General features: G+C 44.5%; 1 protein-coding gene across 3 annotated transcripts in view; it reads left to right on the top strand.

Moving 5' to 3' along the window:
- Positions 1-3,425: 3,425 nt before the first annotated feature.
- The window catches only part of DEUP1 (deuterosome assembly protein 1), a 43,590-nt gene continuing 35,758 nt past the window's right edge, over positions 3,426-11,257 (top strand). For 2 of the 3 annotated variants that reach the window (XM_069971990.1, XM_069971988.1), the window contains exons 1-5: positions 3,461-3,554; positions 5,498-5,554; positions 6,234-6,402; positions 7,588-7,683; positions 10,552-10,686. In XM_069971990.1, the coding sequence (XP_069828091.1) occupies positions 5,511-5,554; positions 6,234-6,402; positions 7,588-7,683; positions 10,552-10,686 (444 nt within the window). In that variant the 5' untranslated portion in view covers positions 3,461-3,554; positions 5,498-5,510. Of the gene's footprint in view, positions 3,555-5,497; positions 5,555-6,233; positions 6,403-7,587; positions 7,684-10,551; positions 10,687-11,257 lie in introns of all 3 variants that reach the window. The other variant, XM_069971989.1, reaches the window with a different exon arrangement.

The following is an 11,257-nucleotide window of genomic DNA, read 5'->3' as shown; positions in this document are numbered from 1 at the left end:
CCCAAAGGGTATGTTCACACCGAGCAAATGCGGTGGAATCCCGCCGTGCTCAGTGTCTCGATGTGAGTGAATGTGAGGGTGTGCATTCCTCCGCTGCCGCCGCTCTCCGCTCAGAGGAGTGACATGCCACTTCATTGAGTGGAGAGCGGCAGCTGCGGAGGACCGCGCGCTCTCCCATAGACGGGCTATGGTACACTGAGACAGGCGGGATTCTGCGGCAGAATTTTTTTCACTCAGTGTTTGACCCTTACTCTACACAGCGGCTTTTGGTTGCCAAACCAACCAGCAATGCTACGTGATGACAGGGTGTAGATTTGCCAAGCATTGCCTGGTTGTTGAGATTCATATCTTTGTTGCTTCCTGCCAGTTGTCATTGATCACTGCCTGTTCCTGACCTTGGACTTGCTGTTGACCACTCTCCTGCTTTGTCCTTAGGACTGTCTTCTACCTTCTTGCTATAACCTTTGGCTTCACTTCTGACTATACAGTCCTGCTTCCCCCACCTCTCATAGTGAAAGCCTGTGTGTCCTCCTTTTCCCACCCACTCATAGAGAAATTCTATGAGTCCTGCTCCCCCACCACTCATAGAGAAAGCCTGTGAGCCCTGCTTCCCCCACCACTCATAGAGAAAGACTGTGAGTATCTTCCACCTATCTCTATCCTTCTTTCTTCTTGCACTCTCTTCTCCATCACTCACAGAGGTTGTTACATACACCCTGTAGGAAGTTGTCTTCTTTCTAAAGCAACATTTCTACCTATGATGCAGTGCTAAACACTTACAGAGAGGAAAAGTCAGAGATCACCCCAACCCACGCCGTGAACATCTCTAAAAGTGCAGGACAGTATCCTAAAGCAGAGGAAGTGATCCGGATGGAGGAAAGCAGCTAAGAGCCTACGTAATCTATCTCGCAACGCAGATGATACCAGGACACCCTCAGACACTTTGCTAAACTCAGGTAACAAGGTCTGGGGCTTGTGTCTTCCTGATAGGACGGGTAACGCGACACTGCAGAGCAAAAGGTGGTATAGCGACAAAGGTCGAAACATGGGCACAAGTGTTCTGCTTCTTCCAAGTATTCTTCTCAAGTATTCTTCTTCTTCTTCTAGCACAGTACTACATTGGGTTGGGACTCTCACAACCTACTCCTCTCTGCTACTCAAAACCCTCTCTACTCTTCTCAGCATACAACCAAGTCAGCACTGCTACGCTGTTCCACTCTCTACCTCATCAGCTCTTAGTACAGATCTAGTCAAGTCAAGTCTGTATCAGCCAAGTATTATTCACCTGTATCACAGAGGATTTCTAAGTAAAAATGAAGTTTATTTATGCTATTGGGACTCAGTGATTATTATACCAGCACCTACACACTGGCCACTAGCCCTACACCTGAAGACGCTCCGTTTAGGAGTGAAACTAGTTGTGGAGGCGGTGATCAGATTTTAAAGTTCTACTACCACAGTCACATTGATCTTGTTAGACTGCAGCTAACACAGACACTAACTAGTATCACTGGTAGTGGACCTATATATATACATTTGTTGACTGTGGAGTAGTGTTTTTAACTCACATTCTCACTTGATTATTTTTTCATTATATACTATAATAAAAGTTACGTTTTATAAGTTAGTCATAATTACTATATGGGGACACAGGGGACATTATTACTATATAGGGGCACAGGGGACATTATTACTATATGGGGGCACAGGGGACATTTTCACTATATGGAGGCACAGGAGACATTATTACTATAAGGAGGCACAGTGACAGCAGGGGACATTATTACTATATGGAGGGCACAGCACCGACATTATTATTATATAAAGGTACAGGGGCATTATTACTATATGGGGACATTATTACTTTATAGGGGTACAGGGGACATTATTACTATATGGGGGCACAGGGGACATTATTACTATATGGGGGCACAGGGGACATTATTACTATATGGGGGCACAGGGGACATTATTACTATATGGGGGCACAGGGGACATTATTACTATATGGAGGCACAGGGGACATTATTACTATATGGGGGCACAGGGGACATTATTACTATATGGAGGTACAGGGGGCATTATTACTATATAGGGGTACAGGGGACATTATTACTTTATAGGAGCACAGGGGACATTATTACTATATAGGGGCACAGGGGACATTATTACTATAAGGAGGCACAGGGGACATTATTACTATATGGAGGCACAGGGGACATTATTACTTTATGGAGGTACAGGGGGCATTATCACTATATGGGGCACAGGAGACATTATTACTATATAGGGGCACAGGGGACATTATTACTATATGGGGGCACAAAGGACATTATTACTATACGGAGGTACACGGGGCATTATTACTATATGGGGGCACAGGAGACATTATTACTATATGGGGGCACAGGGTATATTATTACTATATGGGGGCACAGGGTATATTATTACTATATAGGGGCATAGGGGACATTATTACTATATGGGGGCACAGGGGACATTATTACTATATAGGGGCACAGGGGACATTATTACTATATGGGGACACAGGGGACATTATTACCATTATTACTATATGGAGGCACGATGGTGGGGCCATTATTACTATAAAGAGGGCAAATAACTATTTGATTAAAAAATTATTTTGAATTGTTTCAAATTTGTAAGTAATGTGATCTGACACCTTCAGATATTTTCAACGTGTGGCCCATTTACCCCTAACCTCTGATTGACCACCCTACAATGCAATAGTGAGATGCTGATCACAGGTGGGGGGTGTCATTAAAAAAAAAAGCCCCATTATAGTCCGTGGGTTCCCGACACAAACGTTGGTGGCAGCAGAGGGGCGGTGTCACCCCTCACTGCTTCCAGTCACTAGAAGTGCACATGTACATAAAAAATTATACGTTTATTTTAATAAAGTTGTCGTACAAAGTAATATAACTTTATTAAAGCAATGTATAAACAAGAAAAATCTGGAGTACCCCTTTATTACTATATTATTATTCTTCATAGTGATCTCCAAAATGGAGCTTATAAAACACACAGATAAGGAGCCCTCACAAAGCTCCATAGAAAAGTCAAAACATTGCAGGAGTCACAATACTACCATGCAGAATTTTTGTTTTGTGGTTTCTTAAGGCAAAAAATAAATAAACTAAACACGTACAAACAAAAAACATCTGCCCTGAAGGAGTTAAAAACTTTAGCAAACTTTCACAATCAAATGTGTCTTGACCCTCTTCGCTTCCCGTCGCAGGGTCCGGTCGCCAAGGCAATAGACCGCGTCCTCCACATGGGTTTTGTAACTGCCAGATCAGTAAGGGGGCGTGGCTAACTGCCATACAGGTGTTTTGATAGGGTGGTGGGCGTTTTATGGGCGGGGTTTGGCTGCGTTCTCTGTGTGTTGTGTCCTCGTGGGGGCGTGATTAATGGTTGATGTGGGCGTGGTTAGGTCCGGGCGGCAGGACAGGCGCGGAAGCAGCGCAGTGAGGTTATTCCCGGGGGAGTCAGTTATTCCCGGGGGAGACTGCGCACCGGCTGCAGCTAATCAGGTAGGAGATAATACGGGGGCCGCTGGGGCACTCTGGGACTTGTAGTGCCGAGTGTATGTTACTGGTATATAGCACACAGACCCTGTGATATTACTGTGTGCAGCTTAAGGCTCTGCTGCATGGAGGAGGGCAGGTGAGTGTGCACTCACCCTACAGGCTGCAGCTGCTCTGCTGCATGGAGGAGGGCAGGTGAGTGTGCACTCACCCTACAGGCTGCAGCTGCTCTGCTGCATGGAGGAGGGCAGGTGAGTGTGCACTCACCCTACAGGCTGCAGCTGCTCTGCTGCATGGAGGAGGGCAGGTGAGTGTGCACTCACCCTACAGGCTGCAGCTGCTCTGCTGCATGGAGGAGGGCAGGTGAGTGTGCACTCACCCTACAGGCTGCAGCTGCTCTGCTGCATGGAGGAGGGCAGGTGAGTGTGCACTCACCCTACAGGCTGCAGCTGCTCTGCTGCATGGAGGAGGGCAGGTGAGTGTGCACTCACCCTACAGGCTGCAGCTGCTCTGCTGCATGGAGGAGGGCTGGTGAGTGTGCACTCACCCTACAGGCTGCAGCTGCTCTGCTGTATGGAGGAGGGCAGGTGAGTGTGCACTCACCCTACAGGCTGCAGCTGCTCTGCTGCATGGAGGAGGGCAGGTGAGTGTGCACTCACCCTACAGGCTGCAGCTGCTCTGCTGCATGGAGGAGGGCAGGTGAGTGTGCACTCACCCTACAGGCTGCAGCTGCTCTGCCTCCTATTTCAGGGGGCTCCCACTCATAGGGAGATAGCACTGCGCTTCTCCTTGCAGGGAGCCTGTCAGGCCTCGGGGTGTTACTGTCTTTCTGGTAATCGGTCTCCACTTTGCTCCTCTAAATAAAAGGGGCTCCCACAGCTGCTTCTCAAGTAGTAGGGCTCCTCAGTCCTTATTGCAATCACCAACTTGTGAAGTGTACCTTATTTGTTACAGGAATAGTTGTACTTTGTAATGGCGTCTTTCATTTTACCATAACATGTGTGCTGGAATCCCAAATATATTATTTATGAAGATATAAATAGGTGAAATCGTAAATAAGAATGCAATATGGTAACGTTTGGGGGATTCCTGTGTCTACGTAATACACTATATGGTAACAGCGACATGACACTATTATTCTATAGGTCAGTCCGAACACAACCATATGCAGGTTACACAGATTCTCTAATGTCATATATTTTTTCCACCTACGGGCCTGTATGGGGTGACATCTCTGGCCGGGACAGGAACTGTCCAGAGCAGGAGAGGTTTTCTATGGGGATTCTTAGAAAACCGAGACAGAGTTCCTGTTGTGACCAGAGATGTCAGCAGCACTTAGTCAGACTGAAAATTTTTTCTGTAAGACATACAGCAGCTAATAAGTATGGGAAGACATGAGATTTTTTAATAAAAGTAAATTACAAATCTATATAACTTTCTGACACCAGTCTGATTTGTTTTTTGACATAGCCGATCAGCATTGTTGTGGGGATCCCAGTGGTGTGGTCCTCTGCTTATGAAACGCCGCTCACTTCCCACACTCTGCACCGTTCTTTGGCCGTGCATCGGCCTGGCTCTATGCACTTGGAGCAGCCCCCCCCCCCAGTGTGCCGATATCCCATCCCCCTTGTGACACACCTCCATTACAATCAATGGGATAAAGCAGAAGGGATATGCTGGAGGCTATGGCCCTGCCCCCAGTGCATAGAGCCCGGCTGGTGCACGGCCAAAGAACGACGCCAAGTTATTTATAAAAAAAAAAGGCCCACGCCACCAGGACTATCTGCTACTGTAAGAAGAAAAAAAAGGGGTATGATATTCCCTATAATACCTACATGCTATCCCTATCCCATAAATCGATATCGTTCCTTCACCGTCTCCACTTTCTTGTCCTGTAGCCCTTGTTGGAGGGAAGATCTCTCTATACTCTGTTTTCTGTTCCTCATTAGGTGAGAAGCAGACATGACGAAGCAGCTGTCGACCTTTCAGACCTACGACATGATGGGGTGAGTAGTCCGCCAGGTCCGCTTACATTATTATACATCACTGTGAAAAATCTTGTGTTTCATAGTTGCAGTCCTGATTCTTAAAGGGGCTTTCCACTTTGCACGCTCCAGCTGCTGGAGAGGTCCAACAACAATAAGCTGATCACAAAGTGTTCCCCAGCGATCAGCTGTTATGTGTTCGGTTTCGCTACAGCTTCACCACAGTGGATATCAAAGGGGTTATCCAGTGCTGCAAAAACATGGCCACTTTCTTTCAGAGACAGCATGACTCTTGTCTCCAGTTCATGTGCGCTTTGCAATTAAACTCCATTCACTTTAATGAAACTGAGCAGCAAAACCAAAAGTGGTGCTGTCTTTGGAAGAAAGTGGCCATGTTTTTGTAGCGCTGAATAACCCCTTTAAAGTGGTTTCCCAAGGGTCTAACCTCATTGGAGTGCTGACACCCAGCACACTAACTAATCTGCTCTTCATCAGAGTCACAGCTTTGACATGTACACAACGAATGTGGCAGATAGTAGACAGTGCCATTCATTGTGTAGTGGCCATACTGGGCTACTGCAGCTCAGTTCCTGTTAGAGGAAAGGAGCCAAGTTGTAATACCACATATAACCTAGGCACAGGTGTGGCGCTGTTTTTGAACGTTCAACTTTGGTTGAACCTTAATTGTGTTGTCTGCCAGTGACTCGTGTGAGAATGACCTGGAAGACTTGATGCATCAGATCGACATCATGGTGAACAGTAAGAAGGTGGAGTGGGAGAAGCAAGTGCTGGTGCTGGAGCGGAGACTGGAGGATCAGGAGCAGGAGCTGACCACAACTAGATGTGCCTTGGATCAGAAGGACTGTGAGGTAATGGAGTGGGTCAGGGTCATCTCAAGTAGCCAACCAGTAAGTACCCCGTGCTGTACTGACCTCAATCTGGCTGTCTACAAATAGGTAATACTTCTAGTCAGTGTCAAGGCATGTGGTAGCACTAGAGAGCGTTCTTCCTTCTGGAGGAGGGCTGATTTGCATACTTCTTCCTATGCTGCATTGCTGGTGGTGTTAAAACGAAAAGTGATACTCGCCTACCCTGATCCCACTCAGCTGTCGTTCCGATGGTTCCTAAACCTGTTTATCACTGGTGTTCCTGATTCCTGTTATGGGTCATCATTGCAAGAACAGCCCAGCTACCCCAATAACTGCAGCTGAACAGGCGGGTTTGTGCAGGGCGGATGCATCACAGGAATCGGGAAGAAGGAGCCAAAAAAAAGGACAGCTGAGAGGGATTGGAGTAGGTGAGTATCAATACTGTATTTTTATACCACCCCTATATATATATATATATATATATATATATATATATATATATATATATTATATATATATATATATATATATAAAATTTTATCCCCAGACAAAATCTTTAATAAGAGAAAAGCCCTTTTCATTTGCTCTATTACATGTAAACAATCTTTAAAGTGTCACTGTCATTTTATTTTATTTTTTTGCAGATTTTAAGAAACTTTGTAATTGGGTTTATTAGGCAAATATGCCATTATGGGCATTCAAAAAGCCTTTCCCCAGGTCCCCCCCCCCCCCCTCTCATTCACTGCTCATTATCAGGAAATCTCGACTCAGTCGGGCCCTGTGTAACCTATGGAGAGGGGAAGGAAGAGGAGGGAGATTAGTCGCCAGCAGAGAGCAGAGAACAAAGGATTACACAGCAGGACCTGTTTGAAATCCGGTATTCAGAGGTCAGAGAGATCTGTGCTGACTTCAGAGGAGATAGCCCGGTGATAAAGCTGTAAATTAACTCTTTGTTGTCCTGTTCTGGTGCCTCATCTCCCTCAACCCCTCCCCTCTCCATAGAGAACCATGAAGACAGGAGGGAAAGATTCAAACTGCTTTTCCATGATAAAAATGTATTTTCCGGCTAAAAACCCAATTACAAAGTTTCTTAAAATCGCCTGTACTATTGATTTCTGCAAAAAAGATTTAAACAACAGTGACACTTTAATATCTGTCATACATAAATATATTTTTTTGTATTAGATTGGAGAACTCTCCAAAAAGTTGGAAGAAGCAGATAAGAGTAAACAAGAAGTTGTGCAGAATTATGAGACCCAACTCGAGTCTCTGAAAAGTCAGGTAAGGCTTACTCCATTTGTGTTCAGCGAATTGTAAAAGTGTCTTTGTAAAACCTTCATTATCTGGTTGTCCAGACATGTCAGAAGTTTACTTTGCATCCGGTTTCAGTTGAGACCCGATGTAAGTGTAAGTTCTAGCCCTGTGGCGGCCTTTGCTCCCTGACCACCCACCTGATCCTACTCGTTAACCTGGTCTGCAGTACCCATAATCCTTGTAAATTCATCACTCTTTTAGTGTATTTGTGAAAAGCTTTATTAGCTGTAGATTAAAGTGAAGTTGACGTGAATTTCCAGGACTGACCACAAGATGGCGCCAAATAAAAAAAAAATAAAGCAAAACTTCTGAGGCTTTAATAAATTAACTTCTCAATGAGTGACGATATTCCTATTTGTCAGGGCCGTTATTCGCCAGCAGTGTGCTTTTACATCTGTTTAACCCTTTTATTTCTGCTGCTAAGAGCAATCCCCAGCATTATCAAAAGGAACTCCCCACTGGACTTGTTCTGAGAAATAGAAAGGCCCACCACCGCTGTCTGTACACTGAGGCCCGGGCTACTCTGTAATCTTTTGTAGCGCCACTAATTGATTTTAAAGAGGTTATCCAGAATTAGGAAAACTATGGGGGAGATTTATCAAACATGATATAAAGTGAAACTGGCTCAGTTCCCCCTAGCAACCAATCAGATTCCACCTTTCATTCCTCACAGACTCTTTGGAAAATGAAAGGTGGAATCTGATTGGTTGCTAGGGGCAACTGAGCCAGTTTCACTTTACACCATGTTTGATAAATTTCCCTCTATAGTTTCTTTCTTCCAAGAACAGCGCCTAACTTGTCTTCAAGTTGTGTGGACTGTGGGGTATAAGAAACTGGCTCCATGCAACTGAGCCGCAATACCATGAACAAACTAAGGACAAAAGCAGCAGTTTTTTTTTTTTCCTAATCCTGGAAAACCCCTTTAATTATCAAGCTACAGCTGCAGTCCCACATAGTACATTGACTGCTGCACTGCACAGGATTGCATAGAACACACTCAATAGATAAAGTAATCTTTTTCTTTCAAATCAACTGTTTTTAGAAAGTTATATAGATTTGTAATTTACTTCTATTTAAAAATCTCAAGTCTTCCCATACTTATCAACTTCTGTATATCCTGCAGGAAGAGGTGTATTCTTTCCAGGAACTGTCCAGAGCAGCAGCAAATCCCCATAGCAAACCTATCCTGCTCTGGACAGTTCCTGACATGGACAGAGGTGGCAGCAGAGAGCACAGTGTTAGACTGAAAAGAATACACCACTTCCTGCAGGACATTGAGCAGCTGATAAGTACTGGAAGACTTGAGATTTTTAAATAGATGTAGATGACAAATCTATATAACTTTCTGAAACCAGTTGATTGGACAGAAATATATTCTCTGGATAACCCCTTTTAAAGGGGTTATACAGGATACTTTCTCAGGAGAAATAAAATACCCCAAAAGAGTAAAAAGGGCTATTTTATGGGGATTTTCCTTTACCGTAATGTCTATAATATTGGGTCTGGTTGTTAAATAATATAAAGCACAGAGATGGGGGAACAACAGTGTCCGGTGCCATTGCGGCTCTCTCAGAAGGCAGACAAGAGTCCCTTGATCGGGACCTGTGCAAACAAAGCTTCAAGAAGAGAACATTTTCCTCTAAAGGGCTGGGGTGAGCCCCACCTGCCTTAGCATTGCCTCCAGGCAATCCCAAGGTGTCATAGTGGCAACTAAAATGGTCACCAATACAACCAAAAATGTTATCCCTTGCAGAAGGCATAGCGGGGAATGTATAGACCAGCCATGATCCATCACTGTTATGGTAGTAATGGTAGTAGCTTGGCGGAGGACCTGAGAGAGAACAGGCTACAGGCAGATGGCAAGAATTTTATAATAGATTTTAATATCCTAGATGAGTAAGAGAGGGCGGCAGCCACTGTATAAGGTGGAGTTCTGTCTCTTCTATCACGTGACCTGTTGATATGCTAGAAGTGTTCAGACATAAGACTCCATTGAAGTCAATAAAGGAAAGTTATTACAAAGTCGATGAACTTTTTCTGTAGATTCCTCTATGAGATACTGCTCAGAAGTGGAGCTTTATATATCGTCTCCATAGTAACCAGATGGCGAGGGATAAGAAGCTTACGGGTGCGCCATCCGTCTTTCATAACCGCTAGCTGCAGAATTAATAAAATCTCGCTCCAATAACCGCTGACGGACAACAGGATATTTCATAGTGGCTGCTGAAACCTGTCTCTGCGTATTGTGTATGGAGGGGGCAGAATGGATTCTTTATACTTCCCATTTATTCTTGTTAATGTGTTGGGGGAGCTACATTGTATAGGTCCTTCCTAATATACTTGCTGTATCATTCTGCCTAATACCCTGATGGGGTATTTGGGCTACAGTTTTTAAACTGCAATTTTAAAGGGGCACTACAGAAAAATAAAAAATACATATCAACTGGTGTCAAAGTTACAGTTAAAATCTCAAGTCTTCCAGTACTTATCAGCTGCTGTATGTCCTGCAGGAAGTGGTGTATTCTCTCCAGTCTAACACAGTGCTCTCTGCTGTCACCTCTGTCCATGTGAGGAACTGTCCAGAGCAGCAGCAAATCCCCATAGAAAACCTCTCCTGCTCTGGACAGTTCCTGACATGGACAGAGGTGGCAGCAGAGAGCAGTGTGTCAGACTGGAAAGAATACACCTATTCCTGCAGGACATACAGCAGCTGGTAAGTACTGGAAGACTTGAGATTTACAAATCTATAGATATCATGAATATGATATCCATATCCATAGATTCCAGTCTCCGTACTAAAAGAGTTAAGCTGTAGTTCTTTTCTTCTTTCCTCAGCTTTGTAAATTGAAGAAGTGTTATGATAAACTCCATTATCATCATATAAAAAACCCCAAGAGAGACGGCACAGATATATCTCCAGACCATGAGAAGAGTCAGTCCGAGGTGCGATGGTTGACTCAAAAACTGGAGGTAAGTGTGTGCAGTGGCTCAGTGTTATCTTACAGCCCTGAGGATCTGGGGTCAAATCCAACCTGAATTTGTATGTATTCCATGCACTCATGTGGTTTCCTTCCATACGCCAAAAATATTAAAAAGATTGTTGGCTTCCCATGCAGTCTGCTTGAGTATTAGCCCTACGGGGGGAGGTGCTGATTACCATATATACATATATACATGGCACGCCAAGAAGATGTTAGTGCCATAAAATGATGGAAATGGTGAGGGCTATGCAGTTGTTACATAGTGGTGAGGATTTTATAGTTTTTCATTTGATTCAGTGATTCATGCAAAATCATTTAAAGGGGCACTGCCATGATGCATTCCCACTTGCTCTCCACAGTTGGACATAGAGAAAAGCCGATCGTGTTGAGGGGGATTGGGTCGCTTAGGGTCAGACAGGGGGGATGTGTGCCCCGTGAGCTGCGTCTCTATATGTCAGTATGTGGAGATGGCAGTGACCCTTTAACTGTTAGGACTTTAAGGGAGAGCCTGGGTCCTGCTTCCTCTGTCCACTTTTAGTAAAAGTGAGACCTGCTATCTC

The sequence above is a fragment of the Dendropsophus ebraccatus genome, chromosome 5 (assembly GCF_027789765.1).
Source record: "Dendropsophus ebraccatus isolate aDenEbr1 chromosome 5, aDenEbr1.pat, whole genome shotgun sequence".
In the NCBI taxonomy this organism is placed as follows: Eukaryota; Metazoa; Chordata; class Amphibia; order Anura; family Hylidae; genus Dendropsophus; species Dendropsophus ebraccatus.
The sequence above is the reverse complement of the archived record's forward strand: the minus strand, read 5'-3'. Positions and strand labels throughout refer to the sequence as shown.